Here is a 19,455-nt window from a genome sequence, read left to right as displayed (position 1 = left end):
TCAGAGCTGACCTGGCCCTCCAGGCTGAGACTGGTTTCTTCAGGTGTTTTTCTCAGTTTATTCATCATTGGTGTTTTGGTTCCTTGCCAGAGGGCGTATTGGCTTGCTCACCAGGAGACTGCTGATATTAGATTAGCTCAGGGCTCTGTAAATTCTGCTAACATTGCCTTATTAGAATGGCTACATATGCTGTTTATTCAAAAAGTGCAATTATTTCAAGGGTTTCTTAGGCCAGACCTGAAAGCTTTCCCCTTCTTCATCCGCCATAAAACTCAAATCCAGACTGGCTGGCAGTGGGTAAATCATTACGTCAGCATCAACAGTGAAATGGCATTGGCTCTCATGTGTCTTGTGACTGGTTACGTCATTACTAGTGGTGGGCATAGATTAATTTTTTTAATCTAGATTAATCTAGATTAATTCCAAAATTAATCTAGATTAAAATGGCTCATTTGAATTCTGCCGAAGGCATTCAGAATATGTGTGCTACCCAAACAATGACTGAAAGTAAGTCTTTGAGAACGGGTTTCTCAAGCCAGGTGGCGCATTAGACCAGGGGCTCATCTCCTGTTTCCAAAATGCATCACAAACTGCTTGAGAAAGCTGTTCTACTATGATAATTGGTGATGAAAATTAAATTATGTTCAATAAGATGAACTTGCGTTTACTTCCGCATTAGCTAAGGGATGATTTCCGTTTAGGTGGTACTTGAGACTGGAAGAGCTCCTACAGTACATTTACATTTAGTCATTTAGCAGACGCTTTTATCCAAAGCGATTTACAAAGAGTGAGGCAGCAACAAGCGATGTGTCATACAGGAGCCATAATACATTAGATCTCAATACAAAGTTACTGGTTTCAACTAAAGTTAGACCACTACCTGTTGAGAGAAAGTGTTTTTTTTAAACCAATTCCGCATTGCACAAGGTGCAAACAACGTTAGTCTTGTCGATGTTCCTATTGGGAAGCTTCTTAAAAATTAATATTCCCTGAAGCAAACCCGGCGGCTTCATAGCTGCATCCATGTTAGCACGTCACGTTTGATGCGGTAATTTCACAGTAACGTTATGTTGTGTTCAGAACAAACGCGAATGGCGCGTCAAGCGCGAGTGATTTATATGTTAATGAAAAGAGCCAATAGACCTACTTGCTGCGCGAATCGCGCGAATGAAGCCCTGGTTATGAGATGATGAGGCTGCTTCTGCTTCCGCGAATGACGCGAATCACGCGAGTTGAAAAATCTCGTTCTCGCCCCGTACAGTGCAGTTAAGCTGGTATACATCCGCGCTAAAATATCAAGGTGAAAGTCATCATAGCTTGCGTAGTATAGACCCAGCTCACAACCCAATTTTGAGAATAGATTAACGGCGACATTTTTTTTAACGCGCGATAATAGTCTCACTGCGCCGTTAACGGCCCACCACTAGTCATTACATTAGCTTACTTAATCAAACGGCATTGGCTGTCCCGCACGCATTCCCTAGCGGACCAACACAGTTCTGCTTTTTAGCGCCCCCAGTGGACTTTTTTTGTCTCATTGTAAAATGTTAACAATGAAGAAGCGCCACTTTGTCTCCAATGATCATGTGACTCTGAAAGTCTTTGCTTGACTTTTGGTCTCCAGAACTCATTGGGTGGCATCATCTGGGTCGCAAAGCGTCAAACATCAAAGAGGATCCTGACAGCCCTGACTGACACCAGAACACTGGTTTTACTATTCCAAATGCTGAGATATAAAAGAGTCAGATAACTACTTTTAGAAATGAAACACTCCAGTGTATTGCACACCAATTGTATTAATATGCGTTGCTCCTTGTGTGATTTCAAATATAAAACTTAAAGCTTACAAAGCAATTCATATTTCATGATTTAATGGCTCATCTTTTATGAATCAAGAAACCTAACGGAGGTCTCATATAGTTTCATTTTTAAGCATATACTGTAAATTAGTTTGTGTTGAATTTTCTGACACACAATTCACACTCATATTTCATGCAAAATGAGACACATTTTTTTGATGGAGAAAAACTTGAGAGAACGACTTAAGATATTTAATTGGGCCTCAGGCATAATTTATGAAGCCATGTCCTGAAAGGGATACCCCCACCCCCCAAGTTGTTCTGAAACCTGTATACATTTCTTTTTTTTTTTTACTCACAGAAAGATATTAAGATGAATGTTAGACACTGAGTCAAAGTTGCCCAAAACTTTTTCAGAAACTCTTCAAAATATATCAATTTGCGTCGGCAGAACAAAAATATATTACATTTTTCATTGGTAGTCAATGGTGTCCAGGAAATCTCAATTGCTAACATTTTTCCAAATATCTTTCTTAGTATTCAACCAAACAAAGAAATTGATTCAAGTTTTGAAAACTTGAGGGTGAGTAAATGATGGCAGAGTTTCCATTTTGGGGTGGAGTGCTATTGAGTGTAGATCTTTCCTTTTTTACTGGAAGGTAGCATTGGAACACTTGAACTTTCTAGTTTATCCTAAAGAGCAAAAGATTTGTTTAGCTGTGTAATCGCTAAGTGAGAGGCCTCTAGACCTCAGATGAATCTCTGTTTCGACCTTTACGTGTTTTCTGCGATAGACGGTTACAGAAACAATTGTAGGATGTTGTGGATGCATGCTCAGTGTAAATTGTCTGTCTGTTCAGTGACACTGGGGCAAATATTTCTGGGTTTGTTTCATACAGCACATATCTTTATTGTTACTTTGTGTCTAGTTTTGTGTATGTCATAATAAGGCTTGTCAGAGCAAAACATTTATCAAACTGGTAAGGTTTCATTATTGTTCATTGGTGGAAACAGTGGCATTGGCATTTTGACCTCAGAAAAGAAAGAGTTTTCACACATGGCGTTTGTTATATAAAATAGCTGAATAACATGACAGACAAATCTTATATAATGCTATTCGGACCTAGATGTTTCAGTGTATCATAATCAGATGACTCTTAGAGTTTGTATGGGATTGCAAATTGTATCAAATAAAAATATAGTCTGTGTGACCAGTGGTTAATGTTGGGCACCTGACATCCTTCTGGTCCAAATATAACTCCACTACTAGATAAATGTATAGTGTTTCATCTGAAAAATGTCTTTGTTTGGATATGTGGCCTTGAGATTAAGTAATTTTATGTAATCAGATCTTTTTTGTGATATTTCGATTATTGCTGATTAAAAAGTAAATAAAAGTACATGCAATACATTTAAATGTATTAATGGTTTTAAAGGCGAAATGTATCTATTTATCTAAAATATATAATTTTTGAAACATGGTAAACAACATCAAATTACAGAAAAATTGTCAGAAATTCCTGCAAACATTTAATTTTACTAGTAAAATGCTATATTTCAAATATTTAACCGTCACCCCAGCTGCTGGCAATGAAAACAATTCTGGATTTTTTTAAGTGTTCTGTTGAAATACGGTAAAACCCCATCAAATTTTACAGGATTCTACAGTGTATTTTTTAAATACTCTTTAAAAAAATCATCAAATTACAGAAAATACTTTTGAAATATAGGGGAAAAACTTTCAAAAGACATGAAAACAGTTTTTTACAGTGAACTTAATCTTTTGGTTTAACAGGTTTTACTAGACTCATTTTGTGTAATAACACATTCTGTATAATAAAGAAATGGGAGTGATTTATGGAGACATAATTGCGTTGCATTTTTCAGCACCTACCTATGGCTAAAACAACGAACAGCGCTGATGATAAACATTAAAATCCATCTGAGAAATACATGGCAGGAGATAAAGGGAGGAATGGATTGAGAGAAGAAGAGACGGAGTACTAAAATCTGTAGCTCCTGCTGGGAAAGGCAACTTGAGCATGACTGCATCAGCAGGGGATCACATTCCATTTCCATCTTTCTCCATTGATGCGCTGCGAGATGAGCAAGTCTTCAAACACGCACAGACTGGGACAGACAAAAAACATCAAAAACTAGAACCAGTGAATGTCTTCAGTTAATAAGTTTACTTTGATGAACGTTCCAGAAATATTAAGATGCTCTCCGGCTGTTGGCTAGGCCGGATGTTTTGTAGCACTTTCAAGTGAGACTTATCTTTGCCTCTTTGATGAGGCTGGTCACAGGGACATTTACATTTATTCATTTATCCTTACAAGTTGGAGAGCATACAAACATTTTGTCAAAACAGTACAGTTAGTTACAACAGTACCTTCAGTTTACAACAGTACCATTAGTTTACAAACTAACATTTAAATGTCCTATTATATTTCAATGCATCTGACCTCTGATTGCTGTCCAACATGTTGTTTGGATTGGGATGTTGAAAGATGCACAAGCAATGAAAAAAGGTCCAGTTGCATTTGACTTATTCACGGTTCTAGACCGTTTCATCGGACACGCGTCTGACCCCCAGTTAACTTCTGGTTTGTGTTGGGCTAGTGTCTAATAATGTAACTATTTATATTTTATTTAATTTTTGTTCATATTAATTTGAATTATTGTATTTAATAAACAATTTGTAGAATGGGACCTGCAGTTTGGTCGCATTTAAAGAAACCGTATGGGACATCGACATAAATTCAAAATATTGGAAAGGAAAGTTTAGCCAAGTAACGGTTCTCCTCGGTTTCTTTTGATTATATTGAGATAATCTACAGACACTATATTGTTTGGGAATCTGTACCAGAAGTTGAGTTGGGGGTCACAAAAGTGCGTACGTGCAGTAATGTTTGTTTATTTTGTTAAGATAATTCACTCAATAAGTCTATAATTCACACAATAAAGGACATGAGTATAACATTATTATATGTGAAACCAGTTTATAGATATTGATATGAATTTACTACTATACACACATGTACTGAACGCAAACCTGAACATAAGTGCATTTATATTGTGTTGCAATCATTATTTGGACAGACAAGTGCTTCTATATTTTCTTTGTGTACACAAATAAAAGGAATTATAAGACAAAAACAGAATTGAATAGTGCAAAAATCTACTAAATAAAGTCAATGAACCTATTTTCTAGTCAAACTTTGCAGCAGGCTACTGTGTGCTATTGTGTTCAACTGCTTCTTAGTCATTTTAAATGCTATTAATAAACACTTAAACTAAAACCAAATGTCAAGGGAATGCAACATTCTCTTTTATTTCCTCCTGCTCTGCCACAGAAAAGGGGTTTTAAACCCATTTCTTCCTTTGTTGTGAATTCATCGACGACAAGTCTTTTACTGATAGTCACCACCATCTTAACCCAAACTTGGATTATAGGAAAATAAATAAGAACTCTGAATTAAATCGTCATTCAGGTTCTGTATATCATCGGCCTCTGATCTTATAAAAATATAATTTTAGATTTTTTTATGTACGTTTGTTATAATAATATGTTATTAACTGCAATATAACTTAAATATAGGATAAGTTAAAGTGAACCCAATGATTGTCAGACTGCTGGAGCAAAGCCAATGCGATTGTTTTTCCGATCAAATGCGGCATAATATCGAGCTATGAAGTTTGCTCCCAGTATCCAGAGTGGACCAGTAGGGGGCGGCACATCCAACGCTTTGAATGTCACTGTGCAGATGTCCTCGCCGAACTCTGACTGCTGTAGAGAAAATAATAAAAAAGTAACGTTAGAGAACAGAGAGGAAAGCAAGGAGAGAAGGTAAATGCAATTGACAGTTGCAACAAAAGGCCCACTGTGAGATCCAAAAAGCTGAGAGCTGGAACTCAAACTCTAATTTTAAGTGTTTCAGGACTTAAAAAGAAAGAATTGTTGTTATTTGATTTTTTTAATTGAATAAAACTATTTAAGAAGATGCATTATTTATAGTCATTCATTAAATGAGTCCATTGTGACATTCCCAAAAGTTCAAATTTTCTTTTATCCATGGAAGCACACATATGTTCTCTGGATCATTCTCAGATCATGCTGTGATAATAAGAATCATCGGGTTTTGCACAAACTCTATGCCAGCTCAAGTGAATGCTGTCAAAGCAAAAGGGGACCCATTCAAATTTTCACATAAGCTTATATTTTGTAAAGGAAAATGATTCATGTAAAAAATAAAAAATAGTAGTTTCAGGCTTTTGGATCCTACTGCAGACTGGTGAATCTTAACACACTCTACGGATATATGGTTCTTTTACATTAAACATAAACACAAGGGCATTACCCAAAGAATATAGTCATCTACTGTAAGAGGATATTCTTGACCACCGAGATGAAACGCCACAGAGGGTAAGGACTTGACCAGATCACAGCTCAAAGTGTACTACAGAGAGAGAGAGACAGAGAGAGAGAGACAGAGAGAGAGAGAGAGAGAGAGGTGACACTACACTTTAAACATGATATATGAAAAACATGCAGGGTTTTCCATATACAATATCTTCAATCACTCACACTCTCTGAGCACCAACATATATCAACATTCACTCCATTTGCTCACATTATTTACGAGACACAGCCAAACATGACAGACCAAAGCAGCTGTTCTCATGGAGTTGAGTAAGAGAAAAAGGAAATCGAATAATAAGAAACAGGATTAATCCTTAACACATCTTGAACTCCCTATGAAATGTTTCTTTGTGTGCATTTAATATATCAGCATGTGATTAACTACTACTATATTCTTTTGATATGTGAAAGCCATTAATCAAGTAATTATATATCCTTCTTCATGTGATGTTTTTGAAACTGGAACATATTGTTCATATTATATTTAATAATAATAAAAACACTACTGCTGATATTTAAAGACAGTGTCATAATATTGTTGTGAAAACTGAAAATGTAAGTTCTTAATTTTTTGGTAAACTTCAAGTTATATTTTAGGTGCAGAAAATTAATTCCATCTTGTTGAGGCTCTCAAACCACTTAACCAATGCTTATGAATTAATATTTATGTCTAAAGCAAGGCAAAATTTACCCCTCCCTCAGCCAGTTCAACAGCACCGATTGTTTTCATCAGAATAGATATGGAGGAGGCGGGGCCTGTGATGTAGGAGGAGCCTGTATCAATAACAGCACTACAGCCGTCCATGCAAAACATCATATCTGCTCCCACCGAAACTCTGCAGAGATTGAAACAGACTGTAATATGTGCATCACAAAAACACAGTGTTTGAGTGTTGAAAGAATAAGAGAAAAGAGTGCAATGATGGATTACCTATCTGAAATCTCTGGAAATAATTTGAGTCATAGTTCAAAATAAGAAGCAGGTGGCTACTGGATAGCATGTATAGACTGATCTTAGATATCTACTGTAATGTGAAACAGATCCACGCGGGCTGAAAGAAGCCGCAGACCCAAAAATCTCCAATGCTGTGAAAAATGTATGGCAATAATGTAATGATCCTACCCTTTCATGAGTATCTCCCACTTGCCCACCTCTTTGGTACTGATATAGTGGAAAGATCCAGTGTGATAGTTTGGGTCTGTGCCACCCAACACCAGCTCTCCCCCAGGTATGTGTGTTGGGTCCCTTATACAGACAATAAATATATATTAACATGAATGATCTCAAATCAACTGCTACTGTGTCGTTGAACCTTATTTACACAGAAGAATCACCAAACTGCTTAAATAAGGTTGCTTTTATTATTTAATTATAAGAAAAGGTATTTAACACAATTAACATAAAAGAAATCCTGATGCTTACCTACTGTAGTACACCGAAAAAACGTCCTCTTTTAAGACACTCTGAGACATGATGCGATCAAATACAGGTGTAATTCCATCAATAGCTACATGTGGATAGCCCATTCCCAACACACCGTCAAACTTGGCAAAGATAAACGGGATAGCAGGGAGAGCCGTTGCTTCGGCAAACACTTGGACCACTGGGATACCACCCACCTAAAAAATAATAGGTCAGGAATTAAGCCATCCCAGTAGCATTTTTAAGATATTGGTATCATTCTTGGGGCGTGGTTGTGCCAAGGTAAAATTGTAAGAAAATGTATCTGGATTCTGATATCCATGGATCTTTCCAAAGAGCTTTACTTGATATACAGCATGTTAACAAAATCGTAATATTTTTCAATGCATTGCATTCACATAAAACATCTATTTGACATGATGATACAAAGGTAGGGTTTAAATAATTAAATAATACATTATATTATGTAGTATACACTCTTAAAAATGTGTCTTTCTAAAGGTTCTCCGATGCCATAGAAGTACATTTTGGTTCAATAAAGAACATTTAACATCTGACGAACCTTTCTGCTTCACAAAAGGTTCTTTGTGGTAAAAAAGGTTCTTTAGATTTTAAAAAGGTAAGAAAGAGATGGTTCTTTAAAGAGATGGTGCTTTTATTATGAATTAAACTATAGGGAAAGGTATTTTAACACAATTAACATATCTAAAGAAATCCTGATGCTTACCTACTGTAGTACACAGAAAAATTTGTGGAACCAAAAATGGTTCTTCTATAGCATCGCTGTGAAGAACCATTTGAGCACCTTTATTTTTAAGAGTGTATTATAATATTAATAGTGACATTTGAAAACGCAACCAAATCATAATGTTGTATATGTTGTATATAATGTAGGTCAAAATTGTGTTGAAGAGACACATTTATCACGCTTTATTTCTTATAAACGATATTTGTTTAATAAATATTAATAATTCATTAATTTACTCACAATAACCACATCCTCGCTGAGAAACCCTCTGACATTTCCAGACGCGTATTGTATGGAGAATCCTGTGCCGTTAAAAATGTGACTGAGAGATCTGGAAGCATCATACCTGTTGTGGGTGACTAAAAAAATATATACAATGGAATAAAAAAGCAGCAAATCTTGCTGCTTTTTCAAGCAAAAATCATGATTTTTATGATATCTGAGTTCAGCTTTAAGCAAATGACTCACAACAGGCAGTGTATAAAGGAGAACAACTTTCTGAGGGAACCCAGAGATTGGCAGACCCAGTGTCAAACACGACATTGAACATCTGCGCTGGTGAACCAATGCTAATTTCACCAAAATATTGTGTCTGAAAACAAACAAGAGAGATAACAAAATACAAATGAAGTACAATTATTTGTTTACACTGTCATGCTTGTGCATGCATAATAATTAATAAGGACTAAATAGTGGTATTGCTAAATAATATTGCTGTTTTGGGGTCTTACATCTAAGTAGTTGACCAGAGGTGTAGGTGCAGTGCCATTTTTGGGTGAAGGTTCATTCATTTTTGGCATAATCTGAGACAACACTTGATCTGGCGTGACGCCCATTTCTTTGAGGGTTTCTCTTATTGAGGGCATTTTCTTCAGTTTTACCCTGATGGAGAGAGAAAAGTGTTTCATTTCAGATTCTGCATAATCGTCATCAGCACTGTCTGTCATTTTCAGCAAATTTTAGGAAGAAATGGGATTCTATATTCAAGTTATTAAAACGTTCTCCCTCACAACACCTAAGGTAGTAAAGAAGAATGCAAAGCACAACACCAGTTGTGAATTTTACTCAAAAAAGAAAATCCTGCTAAAAGATTCTGAGAAAGTTTAAACATACAAACTAAACTAGAAATTCAACATTTCAGGCCTGAAATTTCATTATTTGTTTGAGCAACAAAAAAGGTTGTGTGGGTTCAATTCCCAGGGAACACGTGTACAATGTAATCAAACAATATTGCTCGCTATGAGTCGCTTTGGGTAAAAGCCTCGGCCAAATGTGTAATTGTCAATGTAAAAAGTGTGCATAATATCGAAAGAGTCAAAATTATAAAGCATACCGTTTTATGTCCTGGATCTACAGAAATATTAATCCCAAAATAATGTAACAAATGTAGATTATCCAATCATAATAAAGTATTCCCAAAGTGTTACTTTTATATAAAACAGCATGACAAAGTGTATACAATAAAGGTGGAGAATATGTTTATTTTTAAAAACAATAAAACTAACTCACTGTAGATTAACAGTATATAGATTTGTGTTCAAGCCTAATGTTATGACCCAACCGCACAGAAAGTCCATTCTCCAAAAAGGAATACAGTGTCACTTCACTTACCTCCATAAGGCCTTTATGCTGGTGGCTGACAGTAACAGTACCAGAAGAGCCAAGCAGTGCACTTTCATTCTCCAGATGGATCAAATCACTGTAAAAACTCAAATAATACACTAACCCACCAATTAACTATATTTTAAAGTTCTTATGCCCTCGATTTCCTCACAAGCGTCTTCCTAATTTTACTCTCCTTTTCAAGAGATGTTCTTCCTATGTTTTATACTATTTCTCCTGCACTCCACTCTGACCCTGACACTCCCCCCCTTCTGTCTATTCTCAACCCCCCTTTCTCCCTGACCTTTTGGTCCACGGGAACTTGTAACACACAGTGATTTAAGACCACTACATTTATTAAAACGTCCTGCTGTGGACATCAGAGATGTGAATGCAGTGTAAAAAAATTATAAACCAATGGCGTTTGTGATCTTAGCTAACCCTTATTGCCATTAATCAATCACAACATCCATGAAAGGGAATGACTGGATAATAAGAAACAGCTCATTTTGAATGATTTGACAGCCCGTGACTCAGTTATTAACCTAGAGTGACCTGAAAGAGAAATAATCCTAATGCATTAGGATGTGAAAATTTGTGATGCTTTAAAAGAGAGGAAAAGTAAAACCCTGATTCTAATTTGCTTTTATTGCTAAAATTACCTTGTATGATACATTTAGTGTTTAGATGTTTCCACTTCTAGTGATAACAACAATGGCAATTTTTCCTTGACACTCGTTTCCTTACCACATTATGTCAAATTAATTCAAATAAGAGTAATTTTGCAGTAAACAATACTAAAGTATTTTACATGAGAAAACATGTTTTATCATTTTTATGAGTGGTTTCACATTTACATCACTGATCCCCCCTTTGCCATGGTACTGACGTTCTTGGGTTGTTTGTAAGGGCAGCTACTGGCATTTAACTCGCAAATACATGTGACCTCTAAACCTAAGGGCAATGTGTATGTCTAGAGCTGGGTTTCCCACAGTTATGGGCATTGGCCAGTCTCATTTACCCTCATTCCCTGAAACTTTCCTGCCTCCTGTGGGTATGGGGGTCCATAAATCATTGAAGATGTCATCTTTGTGTATTCATCATATTGCATAGATCATCAAAGCTAAAATTTTGATTAATTTTATTGATACGAAAATCTATAATAGTGTCTCTTAGTCAAAACTTGAAGCTTGATCAAAACTTAAGCTCAATTTCAGATTTTATTTTTTGTATTTATCGTGGCCAAAAAAGTATGATAACAATATCTATTCAATTTGAAAAAATAAATGAACAGTTATCAGTCAAATTTATCTCAAATGTTTTCCTTCTTTTCACCAATGAAATAGACTCAAATTAGGAGTGCTAGGATAAATAACTTGTAACCATTGTGACACTTAAAGGGACAGTTCACCCAAAAATGAAAATTCTATATTAATTTACTCGCCCTCAAGTTGTTCCAACCTTGCATACAATTTGTGGTTTTGTTGAACACCAAAAAAGATATTTGGAAGAATGTTTGTAACCAAACAGTTCTGGGGCACCATTGATAACCACTGTAGGGAAAAATTACTATGGTAGTCAATAGTGCCCCAGAACTGTTTGGTTACAAACATTCTTTCAAATATCTTTGCTTGTGTTCAACAGATCAAAGAAATTAATTATTACTAATATTATTACTAAAATTAATATATTACTATTTTGGATCCGCATGGCGGTGAGTAAATGATTACAGAATATTCATTTTTGGGTGAATTGACCCTTTTAAAGTCACCATGAAATCAAACATGAATATTCTAAGTGTTTTACACAGTGATGTGGTGATTATTATAAATTAATTATGCGTGGATACCATTATTTTTCTTTAATTAACTTTCTTAATTCAGTGGTAAGAGAATTGCGTTAACAGTGCAAAGCAGTGGGTTTGAGCCCAGGAGATTGCAGATTTTTCTGTGTCTTTGGTGTGTTATAAATTGCACACGCATGTAATAGACACGTAAAATTGCAAAAATTAAAGTGTCGGAACAAAAGATGCATTCTATCTAAAAGCAAATGCACACCCAGACCTGCCTGAAACGCCTCGTGTAACCACACCCCGACAAAGCAACGTCAGTTCGTGGTATGGTTTGACTAAGACCGCCCAAATCTATACGCAAGTCTTACAATTGCTACGGAACCTGATGTTTGCAGTATTTAACCAATCGATACGCGCTGGTTAACTAGCCGATCATTGCACACCTCGCTTTACAAATCGATGAGCTTTGTTAACAATCTGTGCGTTTCAGAAAGGCGGGGCAAACATGAGATACAAACACACGCACGGTATGTGGAAAATACAGTGTTTTTAACCTTCAATCGTGTATACACATTGCATAACATCCATCCATCCATCCATTTTCTACCGCTTATCCGAACTACCTCGGGTCACGGGGAGCCTGCGCCTATCTCAGGAGTCATCGGGCATCAAGGCAGGATACACCCTGGATGGAGTGCCAACCCATCACAGGGCACACACACTCACTCATTCACTCACGCACTCACACCCTACGGACAATTTATTGCATAACATAAAAATGATAATATTAAATTTAGCGTCGTCATATGACACCTGCAAGCTCCTCTCCCCCTCTCAACAACAACTCTTCACCACATAGCTTAAGCAACAAAATAGACGTAGGACTATACTGAGATACTGAGTATTCAGAATCTGTTTCACTCGGATTTACATCACGATACGGAAAATAAGTCAATCGCTAGGGACGGCTTGCGCGAAACCTGGGTTTCGACACTGTGTCGAGATCCCGAAGCGCTGATGTTTCGAAAAACTGCTCCGAAGAGCAATTCAAAACAGCCATGTCACGTGACTACAGCTATACGAAGTATGTGGTTCAGACCTTGGTTTCTGACTTTAATGAACGAAATGATAGCTGTATTTCGGGCCCTGAAATACTTCCTCCGGCAGTTACGAAGCTAGATGTCCTAGTGCGGGTGGACAACTCTTCAGTAGTCTCGTACATAAATCACCAGGGCAGGTTGCGGTCGCGCCACCTGAACTCAGCAGAGGGCAGATTCCTGTCCCTCAGAGCGATTCACACCCCGGCGCATATGAATGTGGGAGCAGACTTGCTGTCCACACAAGCTGTGACAAATGGTCAATTGATACTCCACCCCGATTAGTCAAACAAATGGCCCAGAGTCTGTCGTTACGCATTTCTACTGATAGCTCTGCTCCCGGGAGTCCTTGCGAAGGTCCGTCAACAGGGCTCTCGCCCCTTAGTGATAGCTCCCCATTGGCCAATCAAAATCTGGTTCTCGGACCTAGTATCCAGTCACGAGGGATCTCTTGTCAGACACCCCGCCTTTACATGCAAAAATAATGTGGTTAAGAATGTATTAAAATACCTATTTTAAACGTTTATTGTATTTATTTATTATATTTAGTAAATTTTACCTGGGAGTGGAAACCGGGGCTACAACATGCCAAACGAAAACAATAACCATTCCACCACTATTCAGTAGACATATTGATACAACATTTGTGAATTCGATTTATAATTAAGACCTTTTTTGAGCGTATCTTGAATATTACCACTAGGTGTCACCGTAGAGACGGGTATCGCAAAGTTTCGAAGCTTCGACACAGTATGGCACATTTCATGAAGCCTCGCTCTGCCCACCATTGTCAATCTTAACCTCTGTTTTATGGTGACTTTTAGGCAAAATGTTTAACAGGTGCAAAACCGCGACATACTATATTAAACCGTCAGCCAGATACTGGCAATGAATTATTCACTGTTACATGTGTTACATTTAATGTTTATATTGGTTGTAAAGCTATGTCTGCCCTCAGGGGCCATTCCGGCCCCTGAGGGCAGACAAACACGTAACCATGTTTGTTTGATTGAACAGATTCCTTACAGCTGTGGAACCTTTACGGTGCGCTTAAAAGAACCTGCTTCGTTACACTCAGGGCTGAGACTGGAGCGATCGTCCGGACAGAGCTGTGCTCCTTTGTAATTTTCTTGTTACCTGATTAATTTCTTCCCATTCCACGTTTGTTTAAACTTTATGTTATTTAAATAAAAACCCTACACCTAGCTTTGTGGAGTCTCCCTCTTAATGTTATGGCAGTGGCTTAATATTAATTGGGGGCTCGTCTGTAAATATTTCTTTGGTAGGTCGTAATTGTTTGGTGTGGGAGAAAGAAAATGGCCGACTGTTTTGTCCGTGTGGTGATTGTTTGAATTTTTCTGCACTGCGGAAGTAACTACAGTGATTCCATGTGAGTATTTACCCAATGTTTTAGTCTTCGGGTAGGTTTGTGGACCTCGCCTCTTGTCGCCTCGAGCCCCTAACGCCACTGAAGACTAGGGAATTAAAGTCCAAGGAGGGTAAATACATTTGTGTGCCGTGGGATCACTGTGGTTATTGTTTTGGTAATTTAATTTAATTCGTTTTGAATTTGTAGTATAGGTTATTCGTTGTAAGCTAGCAGCCAAATTTCGTCTCTGCTTTTCAGGTAAATTGTGGATTAAAATTGTTGTGCACGTGATTTAGAGGTTTGGGTAGTTACAAACCTTCATAAAATTCTGGGATTAAAGTACTTTGAGGGTCCGGTGCGTAGAAATTACTTCAGTAGTGAATATATTTCGAGAGGATCCATCTGAACAGCTGCTTTTATTGTGTACGAAGGAGCAGTTATTGCAAACTGCAAAGTTGTATGAAAATTTAAATAGCTCCAAGGCATAAGACTTTAAAAGAAAGTTTGCAAAACATCCCTAAAGGTAGTCTGTTAGAGTTGGGAGTTTTAGAAGCACCTTTACGAGATGGAAGTGATGTGGAGGAGGTAACTGGTCCTTCACCAGGTGAAATCGCTATTAAATTAAAAGAATGGACACTTAAAGAGAAGGAAGTAGAGTTAGAAAATGCCAAATTAGATTTGCGAAAGCGTGAGCTTGATCCACAGTTTGCTTTGAGAAAAATGGAATATGAGATGGGTGCCAAGGCGACTGTTGCTGCCGCTGCCGCAGGATGGTTCCGCCGTTTTGTGAGAGGGACGTAGATAAATATTGGGTGTTCGTCCATCTCCATCCGATAGTGTGTGAAGTGATGTTAATGTATCACCTGAAGTCGTTTCGGTATCGCTCGTAACCGACACGGAGGATTGTGTGCTCGAGTATCCTGACGTGTTCACTGTGCAGTTACGCGGTCTATGGCTAAGTCTGCTGATCGTCTCGTTTTAAACGAGGTGGACTTGTGCGATACGTTTAATGGAAGTCTTAATGTGAATGAGTTGTCTTCGGTGCCTCTGCAGGAAAACGTTGATCCGTGTCCTGTCATTGCTGATAGCAAAGATCCTGTTGATTTGGTGTTGTGTCCTGAGAAATTTGTTGTTGCTCAAGGGGCAGATGTTTCTCTTGCCCCGCTGTTTGAATTGGCTGAAACTGCGCAGGAGAGTGGGCTTGCGCCCAAGGCGTATTTTCTTAGAATGGGATTTTATTGAGAAAATGGGTGTCTCCAAAATCTTCTGATGACTGCAACACGGTCAGCCAAAATGCAGTTCCAACAGGATTCATAGCGTTGCACACAATGGTCTTCCTGGTAATCTAGGTGTTGCAAAGATGTATGACCGGATTCTGCAAAACTTTTATTGGCGTGGTTTAAAACAAGATTTTTCCCATTTTTGTCAGACTTGTCACGTTTGCCAAGTTATGTGGAAGCCTAACCAGGTTATTCAGCCTGCGCTGCTTTTACCAATCCCCATGGTTTCGGAACCATTTGAGCGTGTAATTGTTGATTGCGTTGGATCTTTACCACGTTCAAAATGTGGGTATAAGTACCTTATAACTATGATGTGCACGACTACGTATTTTCCATTACGACCAGGGTAATTATTAAGGCTCTCATAAAGTTTTTTTTCTATTTTTGGGTTGCCAAAAGTAGTACAAAGTGACCGTGGAATGAGCTTTACATCACAAACGTTTTCTCAAGCACTAAAGCGACTCGGTATTAAGCATAACGTCTCTACTGCTTATCATCCTGAAAGTCAGGGTGCACTAGAGAGGTTCCATCAGACCTTAAAATTGATGATGCATTCTTATTGTTTTGAGCTAGGAAGGGTTTTCCTTCACGAGAAGTGGTGCAGGAGTCCCTTGGGTTTAGCCCAGCTGAGCTGGTCTCTGGACACACACCGCGCGCCCCTTTGTCGGTGTTAAAAGAAAAGTGGCTATCTGATTCAAAAAGGACCTTAGTTCACAAGTATGATTCTCAATTTCGTGCACTGTTGTCCCGGGTTTGCGAGTTGGCTAAGCAAAATCTTGGAAAAACACAGGAGAAGATGAAAACTTGGTTCGACAAGAAAGCTAGAGAATGAATTTTTTTATCCTGGTGACAAACTTTTGGTGTTGTTACCAATGCTTGGTGGGTCATTGCAAGCTTGTTACACTGGTCCATACGTGATTCAAAAGAAGCTGTCAGACCATTGATACTCCTGATTATCGTCGAAGCTCCAGAGTTTGACATGTTGACATGATTAAAGCCTATTACGAGAGAAATGTTGAGGTCGGTAATGCTGAATCTTTAGCTCCAGAGTCAAAAATATCCGCTGTTGGATTGCTCGTGTCTGAGAGCATGGACAAGGCAGATGTTGGTCCATCCAGATGTGTAGTTTAGGACCGATTGAAAAATTCGTAAAGGCTCTTAATTTTCCCCAGTCAACTAACGCATTTGTCGCCAGCTCAGGTAGCTGATGTTATGGGATTGATTAATTCATTTCCAATGTTGTTTAGGGACGTTCAGGGACAGACATCTGTTATTGAGCATGATATTGATGTGGGTCTAATTTCACAGATAAAACAGCACCCTTATCGTGTTAGCCCACTTAAACGAGCTCATTTACGAAAAGAAGTGGAGTATATGTTGGAAAATAACATTGCAGAGCCCAGTTCCAGCCGGTGGAGTTCGCCGTGTTTGCTGGTGCAGAAGTCAGATGGCATGTTTCGATTTTGTACTGACTATCGACGTGTAAATGCTGTTACAAAAACTGATTTTTATCCTTTACCGAGAGCAGATGACTGCGTTGATCGAGTAGGGTCTATGGTTTATGTGTCGAAACTCGACCTGTTGAAAGGTTATTGGCAGGTGCCACTAAGCGAGCGTGCAAAAGAGATTTCTGCATTTGTCATTCCTGATGGCTTTCTTAATTATAAGGTGATGGCATTTGGGATGAAGAACGCACAAAGCACTTTTCAATGGCTCGTTAACACCGTTTTGGCTGATGTGCCTGTTGTGAAGCCCTTCTTGACGATTTGGTTTTCAGTTCCTCATGGCCTGAACATGTGAATTTACTTCGTCAAGTTTTTCGTCGGCTGGCTGGGGCTAAGCTCGCTGTTAATTTGAGTAAGTGTGATTTTGGAAAGGCTACCATTGTGTATCTGGGAAGGGTCATTGGCAGTGGTCAAGTACGTCCTGTGGCTGCAAAAGTTGCGCCCATTTGTTATTTTCTACCTTCAACCGTAAGCAACTGAGATGTTTTTTGGGCATGGTGGGATACTACCGCTCGTTTTGCAAAGACTTTGCAAGTGTAGTTTCTCCACTAACTGATTTATTAAGTCCTGTTTTTTTTTTTTGATGCAGGAAGGTGTTACATGTGTTACATTTAATCTTTATATTTGTTGTAAAGCTCTGTGTGCCCTTAGGGGCCGGAATGGCGTTTATGTGTTTGTTTGATTGAATAGATTCCTTACAGCTGTGGACCCTTTACGGTGCGCTTAAAAAAGCCGCTTCCTTACACGAAGGGCCGTGACTGGAGCGATCGTCCGGGCAGAGCTGTGCTCCTTTGTAATTTTCTTGTTACCTGATAAATTTTTTCCCATTCCATGTTAAAAACCCTAGACGGAGCGTTGTGTTGTCTCCCTCTTAATGTTATGGCAGTGGCCGTTACATTTACATTTTCTTCACATTCATCACATTAACACAGTTATTAATAAAATATTGTCAGTACCGCTCTATTGTGACCAGTGTTAATTTTGACAGGGAATTTTGATCTGGTTTTAGTCATAGTCTTTTGACGAAATTGCAATGTATTAGTCACATTTTAGTCAACCCCATCATTTTAGTTTTAGTCGACGAAATATGAAAAACATTTTAGTCGAATAAATAAACATTATATTTAGTCTACTAAAAATCTGAATGGTTGAGTTTTCCTATAGCTCAGTTGTAAGAGCATGGCATTAACAACGGCAAGTTAATGGGTTCGATCCCAAAGGATTGCACATACTTTGAAACAAATGTATAGGACATTACAATGTAAGTTGCTTTGGATAAAAGCGTCTGCCAAATGCTTAAATGTAAATCATTTACTCGGTTTAATTAAATGTTCCATACAAAGATTCATCTGTTTTGATATAATTTATTTAACCTTAGAACGAAATTAAGCCCGGTCATTACCTTTATTTTTCAGAAAAAAAATCAGTAAATAGATATGAATTGTTGGAACACAAAACATTAGACCATGAACGACATGTTCCAGTTCATTCAATCTCAGTTGACTCAAATGAATCGTTAAGTAGGGCGTATTCATTCAGTTCATCCAACCAATGAAACGCTCTGAAGGCTCTCACACTCAAACGCTATTGGCTCATGGCATGCCTAAGAAAATAGCTAGTAGTTACCAGTTAATGAGAAATAGCTTTCTATAAGACATCAATTGTATTACATTTCTTTAGTCAAACATGTTACATATTTGGTTCGAATGTACATTTTAACTCATTTCATCACTTCAATAATGAGTTGAGGGCAGCGCTGGTTTTCTTTTCCTCAATTAACACTGATTGTGACATCTCTCATTCCAAGCAGAATGCCCACCAATGGCCCTATAACTGTTTGCAGTGGCTAAAACATAATATTAGATATCTCTTTGCATACTCATTGTGTCTCAGAGCCAAACTTGTATACAGCTGCTATTCAGCAGTTGCCACCACATACATTACATTTTTGTTACCGATGCTGACCATTAATAAATGAAATGCTTTCATAAGCATCAATAAAAGCAGCTGCTTTCAGGGCATTCTGAAAAAATCATCAATATAGTATGGGCACTTGACACTTGCTACATGCTATTGCCATTCAGCTGAACGCAAGGTTGTGGGTTCGATCCCACATACCTAAGTATAAATGTATAGGTCACTGCAATGTATGTAAGTCGCTTTGGATAAAAGCGTCTGCCAAATGCATAAATGTAAATGACCATGCAGTGGAAATTTAGGTTGCACTTATCTTCTCTAACCACTTGGTGTCATATTGGTGGACTAAAATGAGCATGATACGTTTTTATGGTGTATATACTACTACAAACTACGGTTACTACACTTGTATTTTACTATTATAAAGCCATTATTAGCTTTCCTCAAGGCTGATAGAATTATGGATACAATATATGCATTACGGTCATACCACGGAAGGA

The 19,455-nt window shown here is 37.9% G+C and overlaps 1 protein-coding gene across 1 annotated transcript; it reads right to left on the bottom strand.

Moving 5' to 3' along the window:
* Positions 1-4,013: 4,013 nt before the first annotated feature.
* On the bottom strand, positions 4,014-10,728 carry ren (renin). The gene is made up of 9 exons (XM_056773203.1): positions 10,005-10,728; positions 9,125-9,275; positions 8,862-8,985; positions 8,634-8,752; positions 7,646-7,842; positions 7,346-7,468; positions 6,914-7,058; positions 6,161-6,259; positions 4,014-5,589 (listed from the first exon to the last, which is right to left on the bottom strand). Exons 1-9 carry the CDS (start codon positions 10,070-10,072, stop codon positions 5,428-5,430), a joined length of 1,188 nt encoding a protein of 395 aa, XP_056629181.1. The 5' UTR covers positions 10,073-10,728; the 3' UTR covers positions 4,014-5,427.
* Between the last annotated feature and the right edge of the window lie 8,727 nt (positions 10,729-19,455).

This window comes from Triplophysa dalaica, chromosome 18 (assembly GCF_015846415.1).
Source record: "Triplophysa dalaica isolate WHDGS20190420 chromosome 18, ASM1584641v1, whole genome shotgun sequence".
In the NCBI taxonomy this organism is placed as follows: domain Eukaryota; kingdom Metazoa; phylum Chordata; class Actinopteri; order Cypriniformes; family Nemacheilidae; genus Triplophysa; species Triplophysa dalaica.
Note: the sequence above shows the minus strand (reverse complement) of the source record. Positions and strands in the feature narration are given on the sequence as shown.

Excerpts from the sequence above, each read along its gene's own strand:
- ren (XM_056773203.1), bottom strand. The coding sequence starts at position 10,072 with ATGAAAGTGCACTGCTTGGCTCTTCTGGTACTGTTACTGTCAGCCACC. Across the intron at positions 8,753-8,861 it reads TCCTTTATACACTGCCTGTT|TCACCCACAACAGGTATGAT; the intron begins GTGAGTCATTTG and ends ATATTTTTTTAG. Across the intron at positions 6,260-6,913 it reads TTGAACTGGCTGAGGGAGGG|TACACTTTGAGCTGTGATCT; the intron begins GTAAATTTTGCC and ends CTCTCTCTGTAG.